We start from the raw sequence: 15,187 nt of genomic DNA, 5'->3' as shown, positions 1-15,187 counted from the left end.
AAGCCTCTTTTTCCTCATCTATAAAATGAATAATCATCTCTTCCTTACAGGATTGTCATGGGGGTAAAATGAGATATTGTGCATGAAAAGCCGAACAGTGATGTCCTATAACAGTGCTCACGTAATAGTTATTTTATATGTGTGTGTGTGTGTGGGGGGGGTACATGCACACGCACATACATGTACATGTTGGAACTGAGAAAGACTGAAAGGAAATGCATCCAAATGTTATTCACGATGACCTCTAGATGGTGGGATAATTGGGTGGTTTTATTATCTTCTGTGTTTTTAAAAAATTTCCCAAACTTTCTAGAAAAATGGTGTAAATTTTGCAATAAAAAAAGGTATTTAGGATAAAATTCCAGATTTTGAAAAGATGGGTCTTTCCAGGATTAGCCAAGAATTTGTCATAAAATTGCAGAACCTGAAGGGCTGTTCAAGAGACCAATAATGGTAAAAACACAGCAAAACTCTTATCTTGCACTGGTGGCAAGCATCACTAGTGGGTCACAGCCCTTTCTCACTGGTCCCAGACTGGAAGAAGGACTTGCCCAGGGTCACGGGGAATGTGAGGGGCAGAGCTGGGCTGGAGCCCAGGGCTCTGGCTGCCAAGTATGAGTCTGTGGTGTCCTTATTGTGCTCTAAGGGAGCACCAGCCCTCTCTGAGTCAGCATCCTGCCCCTCTTCCTGCAGACAGCCTTTCACTTCTCTTGGATCATTTCCTGGGTCGAAGGGCATGAGCGGTACTGGGTCTCTTGCTATGGCACACCCACATTGCTCTCAGGGCCTTTATCTCTACACCCTGGCCCAGGGCCATGACCCAATTTCTGCCCTGAGGGCTCTTCAGAAGAGCTGATTGTTAGGCTGGCCTTGGCCAACAGGAAGCAAACTGCCCAGGAGCCCCACTCAGACCCACACCTCTCAGGTCGGCCCAGCCATAAACTCAGGAGGTGCTTCAGGCTCAGAGGGGCAGCTCCTCACAGGTCTGAGCTTGGGCCAGCATTCTTCCCAGGCCTCTAAGAGCAGAGGCCCCAGCCCCAGACAGCTTCTCCTCCTCCCCAGAGAACAAAGGATGGCTGGTCCTCCCCTCGAGTGCTCTGTGTTTAAATGGGTTTCATGCTAAGGACCCACATTAACAGACATTAAGCCAGGGCTATTGATTGAGCTGCTAAAAGCCCGGTCAAGGAAGGGACATTTATAATCAGGAGGCCACTTCCGCCCTTCTGTCCATTAGGTCAGCAGTCAGCCAGGAACAAGCTTCTGATTTATGGGAGACATAAGCTCTAAATCAGGGAGATACATCTGCTCTCCTCGCAGACCACAGAGAACCTTGGCTTTGGTGCAGGAGCTGGCTACTCAGCTTGGAGAGACGCCACCTCTAAATCCCTGCCGGGCTGCCCTGGACAGATGAGGTACACAGGACTGCAGGACCCTGGAGGGCAGAGCTAGGTGGGTTGGGGATGCTCAGGGGCCAGACCTTAATTGCCTGGACAGTAGAGCTGTGAGGCCATTGTCATGACCCCCAGGGCTCACAGGGGCAGCCATTTCCACAAATGTCATAGTCATGGCCTCAAGTGACCCTCCCAACTGCCCAGAGCAAACATGGGAGGCAGGGGTGGTGGGGCAGGCGGAGGTAGTATGCACAGTGTGAGAAGATGTTAGGCGGGCAGGCCGACTCTGGCTTCCTGAGTTTAAATTCCTGCTATAGCACTTACTGCAATGACTTTGGGCAAGTGATTTCATTTCTATATGCCTCAGTTTCCTCATCTACAAAATGGTAACAGTACTAGGACCGTACAGGGTGAGTATGAGGATTAAATGAGTCCATACTCATAAAGTGCTTAAGACTGTGCCTGGACATGATAAGCCTGCAGTAAACTCACCAGTCTAAGTGCATCAGAGCTAATCACAAGTATTGTTGCTCAGAATGTTTCGGGGGCCCAGGGATGTACTCAGTGTGAAGCCAGACTGTTCGGCAGGGCGACTCCCATCACTTTCCACCCAACTGATAGGCAGTCGCTCCAGGGCTGCCCTCACTGAATAAATCGATGCCTTGATCATATTCCAACTGATGAACTCAAGCACATTCTCATCCTACAAGGAACAGGTTTGTAAATGTTAGGAACCATAACTTATGTGTCATTTATGTGCCAGGTCCTGTGCTAGGTGCTGTGTTCACATTATTGGATCGATCTCTCAACCACCCCAGGAAGTAGTATAAGAATTCCTATGTATAATGCAGAAACTGGGGATCAGTGGGGTTGACAATCATGTGCTAAGGGCCACAGAACCAGTCCACAGCTGAGCCACGAGAACCGGGAATGTTTCCACTCACTGCCTGGTTTGCCTCTTGCTATCCTCACGCTGTAGGTATCATCAGCATCACGCAGGCCTTTCACTAAAGACCCACTGCATGCCGGGTCCCACGCTGCCTGAATGTGATGGCAGAAGATGAGTTACTCACGGGCCCTGCCCTCCAGGAGCTGCCGGTCTGTAGAGGAGGCAGGATGTAGTATACTTAGGGCTTGGAGAGAGAGCAGAGGAAAGGCCCAGGGCATCAATTGGAGAAGGCTTCCTAGAGGAGGAGGAGACCTTCGAATTGGGCCTTAAAGAGAGGGAGACTTTGACCAGGCTAGGGTGGAGGACAGGCATTTCAAATCAGAAAGGCAGAGCCGTAGGTTAAGTTTTAAGCGGGAAGGATCCTGAAGCAGATGGCAGGGATGGCAGACCAAACAATGGGACAGAAGAAGCCAGACAGAAGGGTCGAGGCTGTGGGCATGGAGAAAGTCACCCTGCACAGGGCTCCTGGCTGGGCCCTGTGGAGAGATGTACACGTGGACAGATGAGCCGTGTCCTGATGAGAGGGGGTGAGACTTGGGGCCAAAGGGCTTCCCAAAGGAGTTGAGCAGAAGGAAAGATGAAAAGAGTGTTCCGTAATCCTGGGAACACATTGCTAAAATGCAAATCACGTTCCCATAAGGATTTAGGGCAGAGGGTCATTCATCAGCCCTACCCAGACGAATCACAGGTGAACATGAAGATGGTTTATGGTAGAATCCTATACCCAGGGCTGGCAGCAGTAAACCGCAGGTTATCTGGCAACTCCCTTGGTCACCTCCTGAGATGGGAAGCTTACCTCCCCCCTAGTGGTTTATTCTACTTTCGGACTGTATTTACTGTGAGAAAATGCTTCTTACTTTGAGCCCAGTGTGGCCTCCCTATGGCCCTTCCTGCTCCCCTCACTTTCTAATTCTGGTCCTAGCTCTGCCCTTTGGGACTCCATAAACACCTTCTCCACCCTGAATCTCAGCCCAATTCCTGGGAAATTTGAAGGCAGAGGACGTATTCCTTGAATAAGTTCTCTTCCAGGCTGAACAGACCCCTAGAACTGAAAGAGACTTAAAAACAAACAAAACCAGACTAGCCTATACTGTACATTTCTAGAAGGAGAATCTGAGTGTGGAGGGGACAGGTATGTGCTTGGAAGGTTCTGAGATTCAAAATGTCAGCTGGGACAGGCGACAAAAGGCTTTGAGGAGGAAGGCAAGACTTTATCTGCAGGCAATGGGGAGTCCTGGGAAGCATTTGAGCAGGGGAGTGACATGGTCAGACACAGGCCTGAGAAGGGTCCGTCTGGCCTCTAGGAGTTCAGCAGTGAAGTGTCCCCCTCCCCGTCCTTCCAGACACCTGAAGGCCATGGTGTCCATTCGCCCCCTCAGACCCATGGCTCCCTCTGGCCTGGCCCACTCCCAGCAATGTTATAGGGCCCAACCCTGGACTCCGCCTACTCTTGCCTTCATTCCTCCTCACCTGCCACACCTCACAGCAAAGTTCTCCCTTCAACTTTTCAAGGGGCCGATCTGCTGCGGGCCAGGCCCCAGGGTCAGGCTCCTATCCTGCCATGTCCCCGGGCTCAGGGCTAGCCTGTCCCCAGACCATCCCGCTGTGCCTTATTCTCTGAGCATGGCCCTCTGTTGTCAAGGCTGCAGGCACCTCTCTCCAACAGACTCACCTGGTCACAGCACGCTAATGGAAGAGCCCTCCCTGACTGTGTCACTCCCTCAGGATACCTGACACCACCTGTGGAATTGTGGTGAGGCGAGGCACCCTCCAACCCAATAGTCCTGTACACACTTCCATTAAATAATTAGCTAGCTTGTCCCTTCCTTTCCCTTGCACAGAACTCTTTACTGACACTTCTCTGTGCCTGCATGGGACATAATCCCTGGTAACTCTTCTCTGTGCCTGCATGGGACATAATCCCTGGTAACTGACAGGGAGCCAATGTATACCAGAGCCAGGAGCTGTAGCTGGTTAAATGATAGCAAGGCTCCAAGGTCACACCCTGGACTGGGCCATATTCAGGTCCTTACTCTTACTGCTCAGGGTCCTTCTGGAAGTCATTTCCCTGAGCATCAGCATCCTTTTCTGCACATTGGGGCAATAATCCTTCCAAATGGGCTCATGAAGTCATCAGCATAAGCACTGTGCCTGGTAATACACCAAAGGGCCCCACAGGCCTATCTGCCCAGCGTTAAGTGCTACGCGATGGGACCAGCACGTGTGTCCTTTCTCTCAGCCTCTTGTTCCTGCTCCATTGCACTGGGTGTGGTTACTTAAGAAAATATCAACCCAATGCAATGGGTGGGCCTGTCTGGATTCAAATGAACCACACACAGTGAGGCATTTATGAGGCAATGAGGGAAGTTTTCACACGAAGTGGGAATCAGATGACACAGGAGTTATTGTCGATGCTGTGATTCTGGCGTTGTGACTATATCAGAAAATGTTACTCTTTTTTAGAATTGTATAATTAGAATGAAGTTTGTGTGGTAAAATGACCAAATGTCCATGATTTGCTTTAAAACAGTTCAGGGGGCGAAAAGTGATAGATGAAAACGAGAGTGGCAAAGTCTTGAAAATTCTAGAATCTAGGTATGGAAGAGTTCATTATATTGTTTTTAATCTACATAAAAAAGAACTAGATGCGAGTCTAGTTACTGAAATGTAGTTTGCAAACCAGCAGATCAGCAGCACCACAGAGTCGGGATGCCAGGACCAGCAAATAAAGATACAGAATGCCCAGTGATATTTGAAGTTCAGATAAACAACAAATATTATTTTTAGTGTAAGTATGTCTCATGCAACATTTTACTTATACTAAGAAATTCTTCGTGAAAACATGTTGGCAGTTTCTTATAAAATTAAACATCTTTTTTACAACCCAGTGATTGCATGCCTGGGCATTTATCCCACAGAAATGGAGACTTACTTACGTTCACACAGAAACACGTATACAAATGTTTACAGCAGCTTTATTCCTAACAGTCCCAAACTGGAAACAATCCAGACGGCCTTCAACGGGCGAATGGTTAAACAAACTGTGGTACATTCAGACCATGGACTGTGACTTAGCGATAAAGAAGAATGAGCTACTGATACCTGCAGCAACTTGGATGGATCTTTCGTGCTGAGTGAAAAGAGTCAAGCCCAAAAGGTAACATACATACTTTATGTTTCCATTCATATGACATTCTGACAATGGCAAAAGTACAGAAATGGAGGACAGATTAGTGGTTGTCAAAGGTTAAGATGACAATGGGAGTAAGGGAAGTGGCCGTGGCTATAAAAGGAGCTATGGGGGATCTTTGGGACGCTGGCAATTGTTCTGTGTCTTGATGGTACCAATGTCAATATCCCGGATTTGATATTTTACTCTGGTTTCACAAGATGTTATTATTGGGGGCAACCGGGTGAAGGGTACGCGGAATTTCTCTGTATTATTTCTTACAACTGCATGTGAATCTATAATGATCTCAAAACGAAAAAAGTTTAATTAAAAAATAAGCAAAAAAAGTTATTTGGTGTTTATCTGAGATTCACATTTAACTGGGCATCCGGTATTTTACCTGCCAACTCTGGAGCTTGTTGGAATGCAGGTTCTCCAGCTTCACTTCAGACCCACTGAATCGGAATCTGTGTTGTGACCCTCAGGTATGAGGTCTGACTAGTGGCTTCCAGCTCCTACTGTGCCCGGACTCCTAGGAGTCTGTAACCATAGCAATTAACATATGTCCTCAAGCTACTTATGATGCTATTTCAAAAAAGCCCAAAGAGAATTACACATTTTACCTAAGGTTAGGTTGCATGGGACAACTGAGTTTCAACCCTCCAGCGGCTTTCCCACTGGACTCAGAATAGAACCAGATTCCTGCCCTGGCCTAAGGGCCTGCACAGTCCTCACCCTGCTCTTCTCCCTGACCACCTCCCACTACTCTTGCCCGTGCGACATCGGAAGCAGTTTTTCAAGCACACCAATCCCCCTCCCACTTCAGGATCTTTGTACTTGCTGTTCATTCTGCCTGACCACTCTGCCTCTAGAGCTTCAGGTGGCTCTCGACTCAAATGTCACCTCCCCAGAAAAGCCTTCTCTGATCCTCCTATCTAAACTAGGTTCCCTCTCCCCACCCAGGTCACACTCCATCACATCGAACATATTTATTCTCTTTATATCAGTTGTTACTACCTATGTGTACTAAATATTTCATGCTTAGAAACCGTGACAGTTCTGAAAAAGTCTGATTAATAAAAATCAGGAAATCACATTAATTACATAATTAATTAAGAACACAGTTTGTTTGGTGGACAGAATCTTTTAAAAGCACCCAAGAGCTTGGGAGAAATAGGTAGACAAATGGGCCATCTCTAGGGGTCCTTCCAGCTCTGACCTTCAAGTCTTTCCATACATCCCACTGTATACTTGTCCCTCCTCAGCTTAAAAAATTTCATCTCTCTGGAATACAGTTCACACTTCTCATCCCCGCGTTCAAGGTCCTTCCCATCTGGCCCCAATCCACTTCCCCAGGGTATTTCCCTTCCTCCCCTAAATAGACTGTTCATTTCTTCTGGCCAGACTGCTCTCAGCATTGTTCCCTGAACAGTCCTTGAATAGTCCTACCTCCTCCATGTCTTTCTTTGCTCAATTCCCTTTGCCAATTATGCCCTTCCTATTTATTTGGATGAACAAAAGTAATTTGTTCATTAGTAGAAAATTTGTTCAATCGATGGAAATTTATGAACATCAACTTTATGTGTCCACAATGTGATACATATGTAAGCAAAGTACTGGTTCTTTTTCCCCCCATTCCAAGTGCATTAGGAGGTGCTAGCAGAAGAATACAAATGACTAATTCAAAGTACTTGGGGCATAGTGCCCTAAGAAAAAAATTAGGTTGCGGAATATGTCCTAAAAAGGAGAATGCTATGGAAATTGGGGAAGGGAGAAAAGTGGCTATTCATGAACATAGTACATATTTCTATTTGCTTGGGTCATTTTTAATATTAGTCTCTCAATAATGCTCTCTGAACTCCTTTTAAGTCTTGCTTGTTTATTCCTAGGCATTCGCTCTCTTATTCTACTGCAAATGCTTATATTTTCTAAACATTCTTGGTTTGTAAAAATGCAATTCATTTTTGTATTCTAATCTTTTTATCCGGCTACATTCCAAACACCTTTATTATTTTTCTAAAAATTTGACTATATGTTCTTTTGGGTTTCTGTATCTGTAAATAATAGAAGTTTTACTTTTTTTTCAATTCTTATAACTTATTTTTCCGGTCTTACTGTGCAGGCCAGGACCTAATACCTTATTGCTAATTTTAAAGGGATGTTTCTAACATTTTTTTCTTTATGAATGATGTTTGCACCACACTAACAAAGAGATCAAATATCACCAATGAGACAAATTGACAACATATGTCACATGATGTAATGAACTGAGGATACATAACTTGTTTAATATTCTTGCCAAAAATGCATAACATGAACATAGTCATGAGGAGCCAGTTTGACAAATTCAAATTTAGGAACATTCTACAAAACAGTTGGCCTTTACTGCTTAGTAGACTAAGAGATATGACAACTAAATACAATGCATGATCATGGGTTGGATTCTGGACCAGAAACAAAATTTGTAAATACCCATAAATGGAGAAAAAGATATAAAAGAGATAAAAAGTAAATTTGGAAGAATGTTAACACTGGTGAATCTAGGCGAAGGATAATCAGTTTATTCAACTATTTTTGCAACTTTTTTGTAGCGTTGAAATTCTTTCAAAATAAAAGGTTTTTAAAGTTCTGTTTCCTATATATTAGTGAAATTCCCTTTGCTTAGTTTGCAAAAGATGTTTAACGTAAGTGGGTATCGTACTTTATCAAATGCTTTTTCTGCTTTTATGGAGATGACCATATGGTTTTTCTCTTTTTATTTGTTAATGTAATGATCTGTGTTTATAGATTTATTAATATTAGACAGTCCTTAGTTTCTGGAATAAATCCACCTTGGTCAGGATGTATCTTTTACTCACTGCTGGATTTGGTTTGCTGGTAATTTTGCATTCACCTTCTTGAGTGAAATTGGTCTGTAATCTTTTTCTTATTCTGCCCTTGTCTGGTTTTGGAATCAAGGTTATACTGGCCTCACAGAACGAGGAAGGGAGCAATTCCTTTTCTCTTTTTCTCTGGAAGTGTTTATAAAAGATTAATCAGTTTTTCGATAGTTACATGGAAAAAAACCACATGAATCTAGCGTCATCCTTATATGTGTTTGTCTGAACTATATTACATTAAAAAAGTGCCTAAAATGTAAATGTCCAGCTTAATGAATTGCTGGAAAATAGATTAACCATACAACTGCCATCTTCCCAGGTCAAGGCATGAACTAGAACCAAGGAGACCACCACAGGACACTATCCAGTTGCAACTTCCTCCCTAGCCCGGGGGGTAATTACTATACCGGTTTTCTTGAGAGTCCCTTGCTTGCTTTTCTTTAAGGTTTTTCTACTTCCTTATGCATCTCCTTAACCTACAGTTTAATTTAGTCCGTTTTTAACCTTAGGTTAGCAGAACGAAACAGTATGTAATTTATTTGGTTTCTTTCCCTCACCCTTGTATTTGAGATCCATCCTTTTGTGGTATATTTGTCTACGCTTTGTTCCTTTTCATGATTCTGTATATTCTACACTATGGATATACCACAATTTATTTATTCAATTCTTGGACCTTTGGGTTTCTGCAGTTTTGTGCTAATAGGAACAACGCTCCTCTGAGCTTTCTTGTGTTGGGTTTTGGTGCCAAGAAGCACACATTTCTGCCTGGTATGTACCTAGCAGTGGAATCTCTGGGACACAGGATATGTGGATTTTCCTCTTTAATAGAAACTGTCACATTTTGTTCCAAAATACATGTGCCAGTCTACCCTGTCACCAGAGGGTCTGAGCGTTTACATAGTCCCACATCCTCGACATCACTTACTATCGTTAGATTTTTTACGTTTTTGCCATTTCTGGTCTTTGTAGTGGTATCTCATTGTGGTTTACTAATGAGGTTGAGAACTTTTTTTAAATGTTCAGTAACCATTTGGATTTTCTCTGCTATAAGATACCTGTTCGGGTTTTTTTTAAATTTGTTTTGTTTTGTTTTGTCCTAGTCCATTTTATACATTCAGGAAATGAGCTCTTTGTCATGCTAATTGTGCAAATATCCTTCCCTACTCTATGGCCTGCCTCTTCCTTCTGTTTTCTTTAAGAGATTTTTATTACACAATCTAAAAACATAGTTACAGGACTATTCAGGCTTTCTGTTGCTACCTGAATCAGTAATGACAAGTTATATATTTTTTATAAGAATGTGACCATATCGTTAACGTTTTCAAATATATTATCAAAAAATTGTTCCTCTTCGGGTTTTATGTTTTGAACCTCTGCTGTGATATTGCTTTTTTGTTCCTAATGTTATTTGTACCTTCTGTCTTTTATTTTTGGCCATCTGTCCAGAGGTTTGTCTATCAGTCTTTTCTAGGAATCAACTTTTGGGTCCTTGGGCCTTCTCTCTAATGTATGTTTGTATTCTCTTTCACTGATTTCTGCTCTTTATTATTTCTTTTCTCACTTTCTTTAGGTTTACCCTGTTGTTCTTTTTCTAACTTCTCAGGTTGAACATTTCGCCATTATTTTCAGACTTTCTTCCTTTCTAACCTAGGCATGGGTGCTACACATTTCCCTTGAAACACCACTTTCCTTGTATCCCATAAGTTTTGTGATGTTTTTCATTATCACTCAGTTTTAAGTAGTTTTAAATTTCCATGTTGATCTCTTCTCTGTCCTGGAAGTTATTTAGAAATGTGTTTTTAATTTCCAAATAAGTGAGAATTTAAAATGCATATTCTGTTATTGATTTTGAAGTCAATTGTATTGGGATCAGAAACCTGGTCTATCATATTTCAATCTGTAGTTATTTTCGCTTTCGAAGTTCTCTGGTGGTCTAAATCTATTGTTTCTTACTCATGGCAGTTTACATGTTGAATGATTTCAGATTACGAATTTCCCTGATCTTAATCTGTGGCACTCTTGTCCACACTGTGAATACTTTCCTCTAGACAAACTCTGTCTGTGCTTCTGCTGTGAACCAGAGACACTACCAACTCAAGATCCCTCTAGACCTTTCGGAGGGTCTGCCCTGAGGCTGAGACTCAGGCTACTGCAAAGATCTGCTATTAGCTTAATCTATATGAAACTGCTATTCTGGGGGTCAAAAACTATTAAACATCAGCAAATGCATATGGTCCAACCTATACTGTTAACATCTGCCCGCAGGACAAGCCTGTTCTTCCTGTTCACTTTCTACTTTTCTCTCCTACTTAGATTTTGGCTTAAGGTTTGTTTCTTTTTGGGGGAGGGGAAGTGACTTTGGAGATTTCCCAATGTCTTATGAGCTCGGAAATGTATCAAAAATTATATTTTATTCAGGAGTGAATTATTTTGCAGTGGGGTGGAGGGAGGTCCCAGGAATAGCTGGGCAATTGCTGAAATCCAAGGAGAGGTATATTTTTCCCAATGAAGAAATTAAGGCTCACAAAGGTGAAATTACTTACTTAAGGTCACACAGCTGGTAATTGGCAGGTCTAGGACTTTAACCCGTGTATGGTACCAGATACCCAGGCTCTTTCTACTTTCCCTTTGTCCTGCTTTGCCTCCAGGGAGCTGCTTGGGCCTGGGGCTCACCATGCATCCTTACCTGGTGCAGGGGGATGACGAGGAAGGCCCCCCCACCAGCACACTCAGTCACAACTGCAATGAAGTGGGGGTTCACGGCACAGAAGTGATTGTCGTGGACGCTGTGGGTGATGGGCACTGAGTCGTAGCAGTTCTCCTTGCTGGCTGGTTTGCCAAAGACGTGGCGGAACTTGGAGCTCCGGTACTGGGGGTGCCATGACATCTGCAGGACACAAATGGGACAAAAAGAGTGTGAGACTCGCTACCCTGATAACGGGACACATGGGGATCTAATATATAAGAGGGCATGACAGCGATGCACTGTGAAGGGCAATCGAGTGAACAGGCTGTACTTGTGGCTACTTCTATGGACCTGGTGAGATGCGGTGAGATGGTGTATAATTTTTGCTCACCTGTTTGCTTTCCATCCCTTCAAGTATGAACACAAAAAACCATAGAGACCTCACCACATTCCCAATCCACCATCTCACCCACAGCCCAGGCACCCCTCCCCGTCCCAGCCCAGCCCAGTGGGTAACGCTGTGTCCTCTGGTGCCAGTCTGCCCGCTTCCAATTCCAGCTCTGCCTCTTGCCAGCTGGGCAGGCAAGTGACTTAACTTCTGAAGCCACCGTTTTCTCATCTGTAAAATGGGGACAATGCAAGTATCCTTCTCATAGACTTGTCATGAGGGTAAAATTAAATGATACATTTAGATCCCTTGATCAACAGTAATAATTACGACCACTATTATCATCCAGGCATCCTGAGCTGCCCTCACTCCTCATCCAGCCTTATATTGTTCACTCAATATTTACTGAGCACCACTGTGTGACTAGGCCCTGTGCCAGGTACAGAGGTTTTGGAGAGAGTAAGCCTGAGCCCAGCCTTACAGGAGCTAGAGGTCCTGTGAGTGAGACCCCTAGGGGAGCCTGGGCCAGTGAGACTCAGGGTACTATACCTAATAATGGAGGTTTGTACATGGCAGTCAGGGAGGGCTTACCAGAGGAAGTGACATGTCAGCTGTCATTTGAAGGATGAGTAGGATTTGGTATGTTGGCAGGACAAGGGAGCGCTGGGGTAGGGGCAGGGGTTGGGGAAGGAGGCCCAGGCAGGTAGAAGACCCTGACTAAAGTCCTGGAGATAGGAGAAAACATGGAATGTTTGGGCAACTACATGTAATTTTGTAAGATTAGCAAGGAGATGTTAAGAAGAAAATGTATACATTATACACACATATAAACATAAATTGGGCAATGTAAGTGAGGAGAATACAAGCTGGAGAAGAGGTAAGTAGGACTGGGTTATAAATGACATGTAAGAGGATGTAGGCCCCATCAGTGGCCAAATGCATGATACCATGTAGCCATCTCTCTGCCTCACTGCCACTCAGGTCAAACTCCCTGCCCCCAATCTCGCTGACCCCACTGGGCCCTCCCTCCGTGCTCCCCATGTAGGCTAGAGGGATCCTCTGGACACCAAGCCTGGCTGTACTCCTCACCACCTCGGCCCCCACCTTAGATTATCCTTTGTTGCTCCCCATTCACTGCTGCCCTACAAGTTCAAGGGCAAACTCAGCCTAGAATTCAAGGCCTTCTGGTTGGGTCCCATTCCATATTCCATGATTCACTTTTTGTTGCTCATCTTCTAAAGGGTACCTTCTAGATAAAGAATACCACCAGCCTCCCTTGGGTCTGCTCTTCCCTTTCCAGTCCTCTGGGGCCTTCGCCCTTGCCTTGACCACTTCCTTGGCTTGCCCTTCCCAGCTACTTATCGCCTGTACCCATCTCCAGAAGTCCAAATCCCTTCTTTCCCCAGCCTCCAAGCCCCCAGAGTCTTCCTTGGCGCACTGAGTAGCAGAGATCTTGGTCTCCTCTGCTCCTCACAGCTGTCTCTCTTCCCTGCCCTTAGGTCCCCGTTTTGAAGTTTGGTGTCAGGTCTCATCTTCTCTATCATAGCTTGCAGGTTCCTCAAAAAACAAAAAACAAACAAACAAAAAGCCTGGGGCTGTGCTCCAGGAGTGCCCAGCACAGTGTATTGCCTAGCCCAGGCCCTAGGAACTTCCCAGGGGAGGCATGTTTGACTGGATACCCACATGGTCAGGACAAAGAAGGTATCTTGCCCAGCCTGGGCAGCTGGCCCAAGGCTCTTCTCTGTACTCAGTTCAAAGGCACAAGATTAGACTGTTGACCTCAGGAAGCCATGGTGACCAAAGGCCGGACCCACAAGCGAAGCCCTTACAGGTGGCACATCGGCCTCACGGGGACAGGTCTGTCCCGTGAAGCTCAGACATTTCCACTCTCCAAAACCCCGGCTGCATTTGCCAGAGTTATAGCAAGCAGCACAGAATGCAGGCACTGACTGACTATTTATCACCCATCTGATTTCAGAAAGGTTGTAAGAAGACTTACAGAAATAGGACGCAAGGTAGAAGGAAATGGAAAAGCCATGGTGAGGAAATGGGGAGAGAGGGAAAATACAGGAACAAAAAGAGATCCCTCGAAATGTGGTGGTGGGGAGGAAGTTAAGCTATGAATGTGTGCTGCCAGGTTCTCCACACACAGGAGGTGGCCCTCAGAGTTGGGCCTGAGCTTCCTAGTCGATTCAATAAGGGAAACAGAATCAGAAAGCGATTTAGTGAGTGTGTGTAAGATAAAAGCCACCACCTGCTAAGGAACACAGCTTTTTTCTGCACTGGGTCCTGAGAGAAATGGGTCCTGGGAGTCCTCTTAGAAAGGAACAGCAAAGACAAAGACTTCCCTAGGGCCTTGGCAATTAGGTGGCAGCTGAGGAGCTGCCTTGGGCCTAGGCTGGAAAAGTAGGGGGGAGTCAGCAGGCTCAGTTCCACGTCTCCTACCCCTGCCTCACCTTTAGCAGCAGTGGAGGAGGGTTGAGGGGCGCACTTGTCTGTGGCAGATGGCAATGCTCACCAGACATTTCACCGCTCCCCTTGCATCCCAGCCTCCTTGCAGTCAAGCAGCCCTGGTTTCAGTTCTTAGCCAATGATCATGGGCAGAAGTGACATGTGCCACTTCCAGGCTGAAGTAGGTAAGACCTGCCCGTGACCCTCCAAAACTCTCATCCTTGGTGAAGAGATGAGAAGGCCATACTTTCTAGATGGTGCAGATTCCATCATCCTGGGTCCCCAAGGGACTGTATGGAACAGAACATCTCTCCCCAAGTGACTCATGTTGGACATATAGCTTAACAGAGAAATAAACTTGCAGAGTGAGCACTGAGGTAGTGGGGTTATCTGTCACAGAGCATAGCCTACCCGTCCTCACACACTGCCACTTGCAGGCCCAACCAATGGTACTTGGCAAACAGCTACCTATGCTTGGTGTGGCCAGAGCACAGGAAGACTGCAGGGAAGAGGTAGGCCAACGGCAGGACCCAGACCTCCTCAGGAGCCATATTAAAGAACCTGGACTCTTGAGGGCCATGGGGAGCTGCCTCAGGGATTAAAGCAAGGGAGCGAGGAGACCAGATTTCTCTTTTAGGTAGATCCCTCTGACTACTGAGGGGAAGAAAAGGTGGAACAGGGGAGAGGTGATGGTCGCCTGGGCCGAAGGAGGGCAGAGGGGATGGAGAGGAGGGGACATGTTAGTGAAACACCAAGAGGGGGTCAACCGGCCTTGGTGCTTGAGTGCCCGTGGTAGGCTGTGGGTCAAGGGGGCAGGTCATGGCTACTGAAATCAACATGACCTGACCATCGTCAACAGTCATAGCCTCTCCAGCCATGCTCCACGCTCTCCCCTCACAGCCTGGGGCTTGGCTCCACGCCTGAGGGACAGCTCTCTGCCCAGGGTCAGGGGGCCACAAGAGGCCTGTGTAACGACTCTCCCTGAGCTCACAGTCACCTCCATGGCAATAACTCACAGTCCCTGGATGGTTGCTACATGCCAGGTGCCATCTCAAGTGCTTCCCCTGCGTGAACTGAACAAGTAGGTATTGTCTTGCTCCCCATTACAGACGTGACGCAGGGCTGAGGCAGAGAAGTGAAGTAACGCACCTGAAGTCACACAGCTGGAAGTGTCCCATGGCCAAGGCCACCACACCTCGGATCCCATCTCAGCCCATGACCATATCACTTCCACTTTACAGAAAAGGAAAATGAGGCTCGGGAAGCCAAGTGGC

At 45.8% G+C, this 15,187-nt stretch overlaps 1 protein-coding gene across 4 annotated transcripts in view; it reads right to left on the bottom strand.

The window, feature by feature from the left end:
* Positions 1-15,187, bottom strand: part of CORO2A (coronin 2A) — a 51,703-nt gene that overhangs the window by 14,768 nt on the left and 21,748 nt on the right. For all 4 annotated transcript variants that reach the window (XM_039856057.1, XM_039856056.1, XM_039856055.1 and 1 more), the window contains exon 2: positions 11,075-11,275. In XM_039856057.1, the coding sequence (XP_039711991.1) occupies positions 11,075-11,275 (201 nt within the window). The remainder of the gene's footprint in view (positions 1-11,074; positions 11,276-15,187) is intronic.

This window comes from Pteropus medius, unplaced genomic scaffold (assembly GCF_902729225.1).
Source record: "Pteropus medius unplaced genomic scaffold, Ma_sr-lr_union100, whole genome shotgun sequence".
Lineage (NCBI taxonomy): Eukaryota > Metazoa > Chordata > Mammalia > Chiroptera > Pteropodidae > Pteropus > Pteropus medius.
The sequence above is the reverse complement of the archived record's forward strand: the minus strand, read 5'-3'. Positions and strand labels throughout refer to the sequence as shown.